This window comes from Oncorhynchus tshawytscha, linkage group LG24 (genome assembly GCF_018296145.1).
Source record: "Oncorhynchus tshawytscha isolate Ot180627B linkage group LG24, Otsh_v2.0, whole genome shotgun sequence".
NCBI lineage: Eukaryota > Metazoa > Chordata > Actinopteri > Salmoniformes > Salmonidae > Oncorhynchus > Oncorhynchus tshawytscha.
Window position 1 is genome coordinate 2,645,547 of NC_056452.1, and position 16,689 is coordinate 2,662,235.

General features: G+C 40.6%; 1 protein-coding gene across 1 annotated transcript in view; it reads right to left on the reverse strand.

Moving 5' to 3' along the window:
• Positions 1 to 10,221: 10,221 nt before the first annotated feature.
• Positions 10,222 to 16,689, reverse strand: part of pth3r (parathyroid hormone 3 receptor) — a 63,039-nt gene continuing 56,571 nt past the window's right edge. Inside the window, exon 13 of the mRNA XM_024387185.2 lies at positions 10,222 to 11,971. Within this exon, the coding sequence (XP_024242953.1) occupies positions 11,444 to 11,971 (528 nt within the window). The 3' untranslated portion in view covers positions 10,222 to 11,443. The remainder of the gene's footprint in view (positions 11,972 to 16,689) is intronic.

The following is a 16,689-nucleotide window of genomic DNA, read 5'->3' on the forward strand; positions in this document are numbered from 1 at the left end:
GGCCTTTGAATCCCCCATTTGTTCTAAAAACAGGTATTATTAGATGTCTTAGCCACCACCACCATTTTGTGTTGGTATTTATCTTCGCTGTGCTATGTGGATGAGAGACACTGGCGGGTTAGGAGTCAGGTTTTGCCACTAAGACTCGAGTCCTGCAGACACAGCCTGGCTACGTCTTGCTCCGGGACGAGACCTCATGGCCGGCTGTGAAATTCCAGACCCGGTCGCGAGGGCGTTTGGGACAGAGAAGGGTTTCGGGAGCGAAGGTCTTTAAGTTGCCCTTCCAGGTGCAGAAGCTTCCACTGACCACCTCTCTTGGTCCTCTTGTCTCTAACCCCAGTTTTCACGCACATTGGAGTTCTGAGGGCAGCACTGTCTCGAAGGCAGAAACAAATGTTGTTGATTAAGATTAGGCAAGTAATCACAATTGGTTAAAGTTAGTGTAAGGGGTTGGGTGAAGTTTAATAAATAAATAAATTGGTTAAGTTTAGGGGTTGGTTAGAAAACAAAAAACAAACCAGCGACCTTGAGTATGGCAACCCACGTGTATCTGCAATTAATATTCAAGGTACACAAGCCTGTAACGAAAGGAGAGTTTAGACTGACCATTGTGGAAATAATACAGTCTACTGTGAGAGAAAAAAAGAAAGCGATGAAAAACTCTCTTTTTTTGCCACCACCAGCTTGGGTAAACCTTCCCTGAAATGTACAGGTCAATATTTGCCAGCGGCGGAAACGTGATCATCTCTAAAGCAGGCCTAGCAGGAATACAGTCAGTGCCACAGAATGCCTTTTGCGGTTAATGACGAGAGAAGAGAGAAGGTGTGTGTGTGTGTTTGTTTACGTTCCACTGGGCAGCCCATGTATTTTCAACATTGGCATTTTGGTCATATTTGGTTGAGCTGTTGATCAAGGAGAATTCAACCTTTATTCACCCACTCAAAAAGACAGCCAGAAGTTAGCTGAATTCCCAGTGTTATCACTGCGCTTTCAACCATTTAAAAGCACAAAGTTCAATTGGGAATACAATGTCAAATATTTTGTATTTATATAACAGCTTAATGTTATCACTGTGCTTCATCTAATAGCTTCATCTAATAGCACATCCAAATGACATGGATTGCAGTTGAGATTTAATGAAAAGTATGATTATTATAGCAATTGTGAAAATCTACACCAATGCATGGAATCTTGAACATGCACACTTTTTAAGATTACATAAGAAGACATTGCTAGTTACATTAAGCCTTCTGTAATGTGGCCATGGATGTGTTACTCGTTTTAAGGTTGAATAAATACTGTTACATTAGTTTGTAAGATAGTGTTAACTTTCAGCTATTTACTGTATTACAAAAGTATTATTGAATTTTGTTTGGTTGACAACGCAAGCAAATATCAACATTTCAAGGATATCTAATGCTTGGATAGTTTCATCTGAACCACTATTTTTTTACTTACATTTTTGGTTTAGTTGGAGATGTGAATACAACATATAATTAGTTAAAACTTGTCAACAAGTTAATAGGCTATTTACTGTGTTGCAAAAGTGATACTGAATTGTGTTTGGTTGTCAATTCAACCAAATATCAACATTAATTCCACTTTTTCTACAAATTTATAATTGATACAGTACCTTTAGAAAGTATTCACACCCCTTGAATTTTTTCCACATTTTATTGTGTTAGAGCCTGAATTTAAAATGGATTCAATTTAGATTTTGTGTCACTGGCCTACACACAAGTTAAATAAAGGTTTAAAAAAATATATTTTAAAAAACAATACCCCATAATGTCAGTGTCATTATGTTTTTATACATTTTTACAAATTAATTTAAAATGAGAAGCTGAAATGTCTTGAGTCAATATGCATTCACCTTCTTTGTTATTGCAAGCCTAAATAAGTTCAGGAGTAAAAATGTGCTTAAATCACATACTAAGTTGCATGGACTCTGTGTGCAATAATAGTGTTTAACATGATTTTTGAATGACTACCTCTTCTCTGTACCCCAAACATACAATTATCTGTAAAGTCCCTCAGTCGAAAAGTGAATTTCAAACACAGATTCAAGCACAATGACCAGGGAGGTTTCCTTTTCTCCTATCACAGCCATTAAACTCTGTAACTGTTTTAAAGTCAACATTAGCCTTGTGGGAAAATCCCTGAGTGATTTCCTTCCTCTCTGGCAACTGAGTTAGGAAGGACGCCTGCATCTTTGTAGTGACAGGGTGTATTGATACACCATCCAAAGTGTAATTAATAACTTCCCCATGCTCAAAGGGATATTCAATGACTGCTTTTCCCCCCCATCTACCAATAGGTAGACTGAAAAAAGCAGTCATTGAATATCCCTTTGAGCAGTGAGGATGGATCAACAACATTGTAGTTACTCCACAATACTAACCTAAATGACAGAGTGAAAAGAAGGAAGCCTGTACAGAATACAAATATTCCAAACATGTATCCTGTTTGCAATATGGCACTGAAATAAAACTGCAAAAAAATTGGCAAAGAAATTAACTTTATGTCCTGAACACAAAGCGCTGTGTTTGGGGCAAATCGAACACAACACTTCACTGAGTACCACACTTCATATTTTCAAGCATGATGTTGGCTGCATCATGTTATGGGTATGCTTGTCATCGGCAAGGACTAGAGAGTTTTTGGTGAAACAAAGAAATGGAATAGGATAACCTGGTTCGGTCTGCTTTCTAACAGACACTGCGAGACAAATCCACCTTTTAGCAGGACAATAACCTAAAACACAAGGCCAAATATACACTGGAGTTGTTTACCAAGACAACTCATATTCCTGAGTGGCCTAGTTACAGTATTGACTTAAATCCACTTCAAAATATATGGCAAGACATGACAATGGCTGTCTAACAATGATCAACAACCAACTTGACAGAGCTTGAAGAGTTTTTGAAAGAATGTGCAAATATTGTACAATCCAGGTGTGCAAAGCTCTTAGAGACTCACCCAGAAAGACTCAGGAGCCATAATCACTGCCAAAGATGCTTCTACAAAGTATTGACTGAGGGGTGTAAATACTTACAGTATGTAAATGAGATATTTCATTTTTTTTTTTAAATGTGCAAATGTAACGGATGTGAAACGGCTAGCTTAGTTAGCGGTGCAAGCTAAATAGCGTTTCAATCGGCGACGTCACTTGCTCTGAGACCTTGAAGTAGTAGTTCCCCTTGCTCTGCAAGGCCTGTGGCTTTTGTGGAGCGATGGGTAACGATGCTTTGAGGGTGGCTGTTGTTGATGTGTGCAGAGGGTCCCTGGTTCGCGCCCAGGTATGGGCGAGGGGACAGTCTAAAGTTATACTGTTACACAAACGTTTCTAAAAACATGTTTTCACTTTGTCATTATGGGGTATTGTGTGTAAATGGGTGAGAAAAAAATATTTAGAATTCAGGCTGTAACACAACAAAATTTTGTTGTGTTACAGCCTGAATTAAGGTAAGAATAAGAATACTTTCTGAAGGCACTGTATACTGTATGTATTGTCTATTTATTGTTGAACTCTAGGTTGAATTGAAACAATAGCTGTTGATGACTTTGCAAATCATCAAGTCAACTCAATCATCAAGTTTGCAGCCAAACGCATCACCGGGGGCACACTGCCTGCCTTACAGGAAGTGGCGATTTTAGCATGTAAATCTTGGTGGGATAAAAAAAAAGAAGTGGGATGCATGCCAGCAAAGCCACTGCACAACACAACATTAAACAATACATGAATTGCACTATAACGGTGACAAACGGTGCCCACAAACTATTAGGGCCTACATAAGCTGTCCCAACAGCAGACTCCCAACAGCGGTCCCAACACCTTACCACTGCTACACCTGGCTGTTCAGCACTTTTGAAGTGTTCAGCAACAGAATTCAGACATGGGCTGTTCTTACAGTGTTCTCCCTGTACACCAATTCAGAACTGTAGGATAAATAAAGGGGACATATAAGTAGACAATGAAAGCTCTTTCAATATTCGATGATTACATTTCTCAAAAACAGGTTATAGGCTACATGTGCACCACCAAGTCAAAACAGTAGGTGAAATTAAGAGGTGAAAATATATCTAATTATTAGGCTGAGGCACATGGGCTCCTAACAGCTTGCTACACAACATACACTTAGTATACCTTTCTTAGCTACAGTATACATATCTCCCTGGCATATTATATAATTTATGCAGCAGCATACAAGACATTGTTGGACTCTTCTTGTTGTGCTGTGCTCACTTGAACAGGAAAGTGGCGCAACGGTCCTTCGTGGGCAAATTTTGTCATCAAACTTTGTCACAAAAGTCTGGAATTCTCTGGATTTATTCTCTGAGTAAGATGAAAGTTCAAAACGTATTTTCCCAGTAGTAGCTCCTTTTTCCAGAGTTCCAAGTTGTCTTGAACTCACTAAAGTCCGATTTTGCAGTTCTGAGTTAACAGCTGTTTTGAACATGGCATAAAGCATGCTTCATTGACAGCATGGCCAATGTTGAATGTTTAGAATTTAAAACTAGGAAAAGAGACCCTTAATCTTAGACTTGGAACAGCACAGCCACTCCACTGAATAGCAGGCTAATGATTGCTTTACCCACTGATTCCTTCCAAACCACTCATTGTTGAATTTACGATTTCCAACTTGTTGTGTAGTGTTTATATCCAATGGCCGTTGAGCACCGATACGTTTTATCTATAATTTCTCTTCGTTATTTCTCTTCATATGACAAGGATTAAAAAGGATTTGCCAGTAGACTGTCGACTTGATTCATTATGATGACTGCTAGCGAAGATTTTGAAAGTATGATGTTGACATGATCAGTCCAATCAAAGCTACTGTTGTAACGTGATAACGTGATTTGACGTCATTTTATCTGTGGCCAATGACCTTGAGCCTTCTTGGACGGGCACTTCTAATGTAACTCTATGGCAGCACCCAAGGGGCTAGAGTGCTTGAGCTTTACCCTATGAGTGACAGAACACTGAGCCAATCACGGCGCAAAGCTCCATATTTTCTGCTGGGCTTGCCCTTCCACCACAGAATGCACTGCATTCTGGAGCTGCATTTTGGAGCTCCCTTACTCAAGAAAACAAAAAAGAGACCATGTTTGTATGCAGCTTTATTTACCCAATGCAAACTAATATGTGACACGTATTAATGCCAAAATAACATGCCAAACAGGCAAGCCCTTTTATTTATTTTTGCTAAAAATGTGGGGCTCAAAACAGGTGGGGCTCTGAATGACGGGTCGCCACTGTCTCCAGGACACCTACAGCACCCGATATTACAGGAAGGCCAAAAAGATCATCAAGGATATCAACCACCCGAGCCACGGCCTGTTCACCCTGCTTATCATCCAGAAGGTGAGGTCAGTACAGGTGCATCAAAGCTGACCGAGAGACTGAAAAACAGCTTTTATCTCGAGGCCATCAGACCGTTAAATAGTCATCACTAGCCGGCTACTACCCGGTTACTCAACCCTGCACCTTAGAGGCTTCTGCAGTATATAAATAGACATGGAATCACTGGTCACTTTAATAATGGAACACTAGTCACTTTAATACTGTTTACATACTGTACAGTATATAATGTATTCTATTCTACTGTATTTTAGTCAATACCACTCCGACATTGCTCGTCCTAATATTTATATATTTCTTAATTACATTATTTTACTTTTAGATTTGTGTGTATTGTTGTGAATTGTTAAATATTACTGCACTGTTGGAGCTAGGAAGACAAGCATTTCACTACACCCGCAATAGCATCTACTAAATATGTGTGACCAAATAAATGGTATTTTATTTTATTTGAAATGCTATAGAGGCCTAAATAGTATCATTGATGATACATGACTCATAAAGTATGGGTTATATTTAATTTGCTCTTATGATCCTACCCTTTGTAATTACTTTGATAGCAACAGTGAATATGTTTTGTTATTACGTAAGAGACCTCTTAAAACCCTGGATGGCAGACCAAATTAAAAGCTGTAGATAGATCAACTCTCCAGTAGGAGGTGCTGCCCAGTCTTTAGTTTTTTTCTGATAGCGGATATAACGTTGAAGATCTGACGTTGTTTCAAAGGTAGAAATCCAACATTTAATGCAAGGTTGGTCTATGTTGAAAATTGGTTACATGGAGGACATGATCCCAGTGGTGGAAAAAGTACCCACTTGTCATACTTGAGTAAAAGTAAAGATACCTTTAATAGAAAATGACTCAAGTAAAAGTGAAAGTCATCCACTAAAATACTACTTGAGTAAAAAGTCTAAAACTATTTGCTTATATCAAAAGTAAATGTTTAAATAGTTTCAAATTCCTTATATTAAGCAAACCAGACAGCACCATTTTATTAATATTTGTTTTAATTTACAGATAGCTAGGGGCACACACCATCCCTCAGACATAATTTACAAACGAAGCTTGAGTCCGCCAGATCAGAGGCACTAGGGACGAAAAGGGATATTCTATTGATAAGTGTGTGAATTGGACCATTTTCCTGTCTGGCTAAGTATTCAAAATGTAGCGAATACTTTTGGGTGTCAGGGAAAATGTATGGAGTAAAAAGTACATTCTTTTCTTTAGGAATCCAGTGAAGTAAAAGTAAAAAGTAAAGTACAGATACCCCCCAAAAATTACTTAAGTAGTACTTTCAAGTTTGTTTCATTAAGTACTTTACACCGCTGCTTAATCCTATGGTTGAAATTTCACCCTCAAAACAACAGTTGATGACTTTTTTCAAATCTACTATATTTTTACAAGTAGATTCACAATACATTGACAGAGTTGATTCAACTAGTTTGTGCCCAGTGTGTGTGTGTGTGTGTGTGTGTGTGTGTGTGTGTGTGTGTGTGTGTGTGTGTGTGTGTGTGTGTGTGTGTGTGTGTGTGTGTGTGTGTGAAGGCTAGCATTGGGCATGGTAGTTGTCACTCACACACATTATGCAATATATAGTATTTTCAATGCTCCTATGATGCCCAGACTGTGTAATTGTTATTGTAATTGTGAGATGCAAGGCTCCCTTGCAAAAGAGACATTGGTCTCAATGGCACATTCTGAAATTCAGCTCAAGTCAGAGCCTTCAAGAGACAATCAGGGAGGGTCAGCTCTCCTCAACCGATCATCCCACCCTCCTCCTCCCCTCCTCCCCCTACACCAGACAGCTGAGTCCAGCCTGGAAAAGACAACATTGAAGATCCAAGGGAGGAAGAATCACAAAGTCTCACTTTTTTTGCACATCAGAGCAACTGTTCAGGAGCCGCACTTTCCGATTGCTAATGGAATAAGGTGTTGCTGTTCTGACATTGAAAAGTTTCAGTGGCAACTAATTGCAATGTCTGGCTACTTCAAGGGCCACCTTTCTTGCCCACCTAAAGTTGTGGCAGTGGCTCTGAAATCTCCAGATCAGGTCCATTTGTCTACAACAACAACAAAAATGTCCATTAATCTGTCTGTCTATTGCATGTCTGTCTAATGCACCTTAATGCATGTCTTCCCTCATCATCTGCTCCATTCAGCCCTTTAACCGCCCATTCACCATGTATCCATTCATCCATCCCCCCCATCCCATCCATCCATTCATCCATCCCCCATCCCATCCATCCATTCATCCATCCCCCCATCCCATCCATCCATTCATCCATCCCTTCTACTATTTACTTACTAACTCTAACAAAGGACACAGAAAGTATCTGGGCCACCTGTAACAGTACCTAACCTGTGGGTATAAGAAGTTTTAGTTTTTAAGAAAGCCTCTTTTCTCTCTTTTTGACTTCTCTTTTGAGGCAGCAGGACTGAAAATGCTCTAGGGCTACTTGTGCACATAATCTGTGCAGACACGGGCCCTGTTTGCCCAAGCCTGGCCTGGCATGCCTTGGCATGGAGTTAGACAGTGGAGTAAAAACACATTCAGCAATGTGCAGTGGTGAAAAAACTACACAATTGTCAAAAGGAAAGATACCTTTAATAGAAAATGACTCAAGTAAAAGTCATCCAGTAAAATACCACTTTAGTAAAAAATCTAAAAGTATTTGGTTTTAAATATACTTAAGTATCGAAAGTAAATGTAATTGCTGAAATATACTTAAGTATCAAAAGTAAAAGTATAAATTATTTCACATTCCTTATATTAAGCAAACCAGACGGCACGATTTTCTTGTTTTTTTAAATTTATGGATAGCCAGGGGCACACTCCAACAGACATCATTTACAAATTAAGCATTTTTGTGTTTAGTAAGTCCACCAGATCAGAGGCAGTAGGGATGACCAGGGATGTTCTCGTGATAAGTATGTGAATTGGACCATTTTCTTCTCCAGCTAAGCATTCGAAATGTAACAAGTACTTTTTGGTGTCAGGACAAATTTATGTAAAAAAGTACATTATTTTGGGGGGGGGAATGTAGTGGAGGAAATAGTAATGTAAAGTACAGATACCCCAAAAAACTACTTAAGTAGTACTTTAAAGTATTTTTACATAAGTACTTCACGCAACTAGAAATGTGGCACTTTTATCTTCTCCAAAACTTTGTAGTGCCCACAACTGTCCCCAATACCCCTTGACAAGCTCATCGGAAGGTGAACAAGACTGTAGAGCAAAAATGCAATTCTATGGAGTAAGAGTTTGACAATGCATGGTTTATGTTATCAATACCACAATATACCGTACATAATCTGTCAACACTTTTCCCCAAAGATAAACAATGAAAATAGGTGTTACAAAAGGGTGAGTGATCTTTAAGAATTTAAATATACAATTATTAATTTGATTATTTTTAAATTACAATATATACCTGACTGCCTAATATAGCCTATTACATACGGTGCATTCAGAAAGTATTCAGACCCCTTACCTTTTTCCATATTTTGTTACGTTACAGCCATATTCTAAAATGAAAAAATAAATAAAACATCTCACAATCTATAAGCAATACCACATAATGACAAAGTGAAAATAGTTTTTGCAATTTTTGAAAATGTATTAATAATAAAAAGCAGAAATACCTTCTTTACATAAGAATTCAGACCCTTTGCTATGAGACTCAAAATTGAGATCAGGTGCATCCTGTTTCCATTGATCATCCTTGAGATGTTTCTACAACTTGATTGGAGTCCACCTGTGAAAAATTAAATTGATTGGACATGATTTGGAAAAGGACACGCCTGTCTATACAACGTCCCAAAGTTGACAGTGCATCTCAGAGCATAAACCAAGCCATGGGGGGGGGGGGCTTGGTCATTGAGGTGACAGTTAACCCAAAGGTCAATCTAACAGAGCTCCAGAGTTCATCTGTGGAGATGGGAGAACCTTCCAGAATGACAACCATATATGCAGCACTGCAGCTATCAGGCCTTTATGGTAGGGTGGCCAGACGGATACCACTCCTCAGTAAAAGGCACATGATAGCCGGCTCGGAGTTTGCCAAAAGACATCTAAAGGACTCTGACCATGAGAAACAAGATTCTCTGGTCTAATGAAACCAAGATTCTTTGGCCTGAATGCCAAGTATCACATCTGGAGGAAACCTGCCACCATCCCTACGGTGAAGCATGGTGGTGGTGGCAGCATCATGCTGTGGGGATGTTTTTCAGCAGCAACGACTGGGAGTCTAGTCAGGATTGAGGGAAAGATGAACAGAGCAAAGTACAGAGAGATCCTTGATGAAAACCTGCTCCAGAGCTCTCAGGACCTCAGACTGGAGCAAAGGTTCACCTTCAAACAGAACAACGACCCTAAGCACACAGCCAAGACAACGCAGGAGTGGCTTCGGGACAAGTCTCTGAATGTCCTTGAGTGGCCCAGCCAGAGCCTGGACTTGAACCCAATTGAGCATCTCTGGAGAGAACTGAAAACAGCTGTGCAGCAACTTTCCCCACCCAACCTGACAGAGCTTGAGAGGATCTGCAGAGAAGAATGGGAGAAACTCTCCAAATACAGGTGTGCCAAGCTTGTAGCGTCATACCCAAAATATTCAAGGCTGTAATTGCTGCCAAAGGTGCTTCAACAAAGTACTGAATAAAGGGTCTGAATATTTATGCACAGTAAATGTGATATTGACGTTTGTTTTATTTTGAATACATTTGCAAAAATTGAAAACCTAAAATCCTGTTTTTGTATGTCATTATCGGGTATTGTGTGTAGATGAAAACAAATGAAAACAATTTAATCCATTTTAGAATAAGGCTGTAACGTAACAAAATGTGGAAAAAGTTAAGGGGTCTGAATACTTTCCGAATGCACTGTACATAGCAAGTGTGCTATCACTATCCAAAATAACAATTTCTTTACATCTGTAAAGAAGGTAAATCCTGAGCTGATATTTTACTGTTTTAGACATGTGTTTTTGTTATTTTATTAATCTATTATTGTTTTATGGTAAAGTGTATTGGGATTTTAAATGCACCAGTCTTGCTCATTGGGCGATGGGCCCCAGGTAAGGATGTCTTCAAAAGCAGCCTACTGCTGCTTATTCATTGCTGTAAAAGCTTAATTTCCATGTTTTTCTCAGATAAAACATTACATCTCACTACAATAGACAAATAGTGCATGAATTGTTAGGCAGACAGAGAAGAGATCAGAGAAAGCAGACAAGCAGACAGACAGGCAAATATAAAAGGAAAAACAATGGTCTGTCAAACAAATATGGCACGTGTAGAAAGGCATGCAGGACTCCACATTCCATAATGGGTGCAGCAACTCACTAGTCATTGGGTTCTTTATTACAACCACTGATACATTAAATCATCAATCATGCTACAAGGCATGCAGGACTCCACATTCCATAATGGGTGCAGCAACTCACTAGTCATTGGGTTCTTTATTACAACCACTGATACATTAAATCATCAATCATGCTACAAGGCATGCAGGACTCCACATTCCATAATGGGTGCAGCAACTCACTAGTCATTGGGTTCTTTATTACAACCACTGATACATTAAATCACCAATCATGCTACAAGGCATGCAGGACTCCACATTCCATAATGGGTGCCACAACTCACTAGTCATTGGGTTCTTTATTACAACCACTGATACATTAAATCACCAATCATGCTACAAGGCATGCAGGACTCCACATTCCATAATGGGTGCAGCAACTCACTAGTCATTGGGTTCTTTATTACAACCACTGATACATTAAATCACCAATCATGCTACAAGTACATGTTATTTCTTCATGATCATTGGATCAATGTTCTATTGATAATCGTGTCATCAGACCAGTTTACACACAATGATTCTTTAACCCCAACTAAATGTACGTAGCTAAGTCTTCAGACATCAGTCAAACGAGGGACTCAGGGGAGATTCAAATAGGTCATTGGAGATCACTTGAATGGAGCCTTGATATGGATCCATGGCAGGAATCTGGATAAGTAAAGCCATCTGATACAGTGCTGCTCTCACTGTTAGACGCCATAGATCTGACAGTTCCAGTTCACAAGATGGTCTCTAGTTCCTTTAGAGACAAAGAGCAGCAGGGGTCCTCGTCTCCCAACCGCTGGGGCACAGAGACTGCAGGCTCTGTCTTGGCTCCACCACCACCCCCTTGGATCCCCTCGCTAGCAGCCCTGGGGTTCCTGGGAAAGGCACTAACACCGGCCTCAGCTCCAGCCCCCACCCCAGGCCTCCAAATAACAAGTTTCTGCCTGGGGGTCTCCATGTTGCTGGGCACGTAACCTGGCAGGTTGGTGAGGGGGTGGAAGGAGGAGGTGAGGCGTGGCTGCCTGCTTCCCCCTCCCCCATTGCTTCCCCCAGCTCCTCCCATCCCAGGGGCCCCTGCCCCATTCAGGGACATTCCTCTGGGATTGGCCACAGTCAGACTCACGCTGTGGGTGGTGGTGTGTGACATCATGCCGCCATAGTAGCAGCTGCCCCCGCCCCCACTGCTGGTCACCCGGGTCTTCTGTTTGAGGTCCAAGGCCAGGCTCCGCCGTAGCCATGCCTTCTTTACCTCCGCCTGCACCTGGGAAGACAGGAATTAAAGTGGAACTGACAGTGTTTAAGCAACATTAAATCTTATAAAAATCTGTTCCATTTTCTGACAAGAGAGCACTTAGATGTGCTCGTCTTCATAAATTCATTGATTGTTTGGGAATGACAGACTAAGGCAATTGTGAAAATTCTATAGCAATAAACAATGAGAAAGCGGCCGTGTGTTTGGACAATTAATAGACACTGCTGTAAATAAAACCTAATAAAAACATCTGTCTCATCCGGGACCGGAGTCTACGCCGACTGGTGCACCATAACCAATCAGAGCTACAGTAGCCCTTTATGCAAAAAAGCTATTTGCCACATGGGCCTGCCATCATTCACTTTGAACCGGACTGTGTGTTTACAGGCAGTAGTAATAGCACAACCTTAGATTATTAGAACGCATTTTTTGCAAAAGCCACAAAAATATGTAAATATCATAGGAGTCTTACATTTGGGAACTTTACAGTCCTATTGATCAAACAACCATGAAAAGGTAGGCTCTCTCTCCCTCAGTTATGCACATCAACAACAAGATCAAATACTAATAGCAAGACCAAGATTAGCTCAAATCTAACAAGGGAACATTAGATAAACCCTCTCAAAAATGTTCAGCCAGTTGGCTATCAAAATTGCGCTGATTAACGATGGGGAAAAGTAGCTTGCTCGTCCTTCTGCAGCTTCCCTGCCCATGCATGCTTGTCCCAACCCACGTTTTGACAACTGAATGGGAACTTGCCTGGCCGCCCATTTGATCGATGCCAAATACATTTGATTGACAACTCAGTGTGCGTTTGTAAATTGCCTCTAGTGTGTCAGAGTGCGCTCTGGGTTGTTCGTAAATTCAGAGCATTGTCAGATAGCCTGTTCGCAAATTCAGAGCGCTTCGCTCTCCAAGCGTTCAGACTGCACACTTAAGTGATAATGCCCGAGAAGCCCGTGTTTGGAGGATATATTGGCACAGGTGTTGTTAGGCCCGAGACGAAACACCTGCTTCGAGGGCATTATCACTTTTATACAACGGGTTACCAACATATTCAAATAATAATTGACATATTTTCATTAAAAACGTTATTTTGTTAAATTTATTCATACTATTTCATCCTTCCACAAGATATAGTTCCGACACAAATGTAGGGTTGCTTCCCAAGCCGGCTGGTCGTGCATTCTATCGGTTTGGTTGCCAGAGACACGACCCAGTCGTTCAGTCTTTTTTGTTCTGTATCTATGGACGCGACCCAGTCGTTCGTTCTAAATGTTCCATTGCCATACTGGCTGGCAACATTCTTATCCCTTGCTTGCTAGGTAGCCAACTACGGCCTTACAGTCACGTCAAACAGTGCAGCCAGAATAACAACAGTAGCTGCATTTACATTTGTTTAAGCTGTTTTCTCGCAACATTTATTTAGATACATCCATAACAATGAGCTAAAGAGACACGATTTTGCTTGGCATAAAAATCACGTCAACCTGAAGCTGGAATGACTGCAAAGTAGCTGCACTTCATTTCGTTTGACCTTTTTTCAATTGACATTGCTTTGTATATATCTATAAAAATTATGGCAGCTGATTCATGATTTCGACTGGTTGAGAAATGCAGCCTGTCTGTCTGTCTCGTCCCGACTCCTGATATTTTTGCAGTTCGTTCCAGTCATTGGCATCAGAGAACTGGAAGGAAAGACAACCGAAGGAGGAAATGGAGCACGTGCTATGAGTGAGTGCTTCTATGGTGACCAGTGAGCTGAGATAAGGCGGGGCTTTACCTAGCAGAGACTTGTAAATAAATGCAGAGTCACTTCACCCCTACCTACATGTACAAATTACCTCAACTAACCTGAACCACTGCACAATTATTCGGTACCGGTACCTCCTGTATATAGCTCCGTTATTGTTATTTTATTGTGTTACTTTTAATTATTTTTTACTTAAGTTTATTTGGTAAATATTTTCTCAACTCTTCTTGAACTGCACTGTTGGTTAAGGCTTGTAAGTAAGCATTTCACGGTAAGGTCTACACTTGTTGTATTTGGCGCTGTGACAAATAAAGTTTGATTTGATGTCACGCCCTGACCATAGAGAGCTTTTTTATTCTCTATGTTGGTTAGGTCGGGGTGTGACTAGGGTGGGTCATCTAGGTGATTTATATTTCTATGTTGGCCTGGTATGGTTCCCAATCAGAAGCAGCTGTTTATCGTTGTCTCTGATTGGGGATCATATTTAGGCAGCCATTTCCCATTTGTGTTTTGTGGGGTCTTGTATAGTTGCTTGTGAGCACTATAGCAGCTTCACATTTTTGTTTTGCATTTATTGTTTTCTTTGTGTTTCACTTCATAATAAAGAGGATGGAACCATACCACGCTGCATCTTGGTCCACTTATTATAACGATCGTGACATTTGATTAGATTAGTTACATTCGTCCGTTTTTGTCCAAAATATTAAGTCATTGAAACTGAAACAGTGCATCCCGAATTGGTGGAGGCAGCAAATAATGTACCAGGCCAGCTTTAATTCACAACCAGATAGCAATATTTTTTGGACTACCAAGAAATGTATTGGTGAATTATATTAATCATGCAATGAACTGCATCCATCTACAGTTATGGCCTTGTTCTAAAATGGATTGAATTGTTTATTTTCCTCATCAATCTACACACAATACCTTATAATGACAAAGCAAAAAGAGTTTCAGAATTCTTTTGAAATTTATACAAAAAATACACTGAAATATCTCATTTGCATAAGTATTCAAACCCTTTACTCAGTACTTTGTGGAAGCACCTTTGGCACCTCAGTCCCTGCCGCTGAAAAACATCTCCACAGCATGATGTTGCCACCACCATGCTTCACCGTAGGGATGGTGCCAGGTTTCCTCCAGACATGACGCTTGGCATTCAGGCTATAGAGTTCAATCTTCGTTTCATCAGACCAGAGAATCTTGTTTCTCATGGTCAGAGTCATTTAGGTGCCTTTTGGCAAACTCCAAGCCAGGCTGTCATGTGCCTTTTACTGAGGAGTGGGTTTCGTCTCGCCACTCTAGCAGAAAGGCCTAATTGGTGGAGTGATGCAGAGAAGGTTTTCCTTCTGTAAGGTTCTCCCATCTCAACAGAAGTACCCTGGAGCTCTGTCAGAGTGACAATTGGGTTGTTGGTCACCTCCCTGACCAAGGCACTTCTCCCCCAATTTCTCAGTTTGGATGGGCTGCCAGCTCTAGGAAAAGCTTGTGGTTCCTAACTTCTTCCATTTAAGAATGATGGAGGCCACTGTGTTGTTGGGGATCCTCAATGCTGCAGAAATTCTTTGGTACCTTTTCCCAGATCTGTGCCTCGACACAATCCTGTCTCGGAGCTCTAACAGACAATTCCTTCGACCTCATGGCTTCATTTTTGCTCTGACATGCACTGTCAACTGTGGGACATTAATAGACAGTGTGCCTTTCCAAATAATGTCCAATCAATTGAATTTGCCACAGGTGGACCCCAATCAAGCTGTAGAAACATCTCAAGGATGATCAATGGAAACAGGATGCACATGAGCTCAATTTTGAGTCTCATAGCAAATTGTATTTAGTTTTTAAAAATTCTTAATACATTTGCAAATATTTCTAAAACCCTGTTATCGCTTTGTCGTTCTGGGGTATTGTGTGTAGATTGATAAGGAAAAAAATGTATGTAATCCATTTAAGAATAAGGCTGTAATGTAACAACATGTGGAAAAAGTAAAGAGGTCTTAATACTTTCCAAATGCACCGTATTCTGCCAACAATGTCTGCAAGGAGCCTTACATATGAAACAGCCTCCAAGGCAGCATCCTGATTCATCAGCCTGTGAGCATTCCAGGAATAGAGCTTACCCACTCCATACGCACGAAAAGGTTATTTATCTCGAAATTTGTTCACAAATTTGTTTTCATCCCTGTTACTGAGCATTTCTCCTTTGCCAAGATAATCCGTACACCTGACAGGTGTGGCATATGAAGAAGCTGATTTAACAGCATGATCATTACACAGGTGCACCTTGTGCTGGGACCATAAGAAAATCACCCAAATGTGCAGTTTTTTCACAGGACACAATGCCACAGATATCTCGTTTTGAGGGAGCATGCAATTGGCATGCAGACAGCAGGAATGTCCACCAGAACTGTTGCCAGATAATTTACGGTTCATGTTCATCTACCATAAGCCTCCTTCAACATCGTTTTAGAGAATTTGGCAATATGTCCAACCGACCTACAACTTCCGACCACGTGCATTGTGTCGTGTGGGAAAGAGGTTTTCTGGTGCCAACATTGTGAACATAGCCCAACATGGTGGCAGTGGGGTTATGATATGGGCAGGCATAAGCTACGGAAAACAAACACAATTGCCTTTTATCGATGGCAATTCGAATGCACAGAAGAGATACTGTGACGGGATCCTGAAGCCATTTTATCTGCCACCAACACCTTATGTTTCAGCATGATAATGCACGGCCCCATGTGACAAGGATCTTTACACAATTCCTGGAAGCAGAAAATGTCCCATGGCCTGCATACTCACCAGACATGTCCCCTATTGAGGATGATTGGGCTCCACAACCTCACAGAACGGGACTGCCGAGTCCTAAAGCATGTACTGCGTAAACATTGTTTGTCCTTGGTTGAAACAATCACTACTGAGTTCCAAACGGCCTCTGGAAGACATTTCAGCACAATAACTGTTCGTTGGGAGC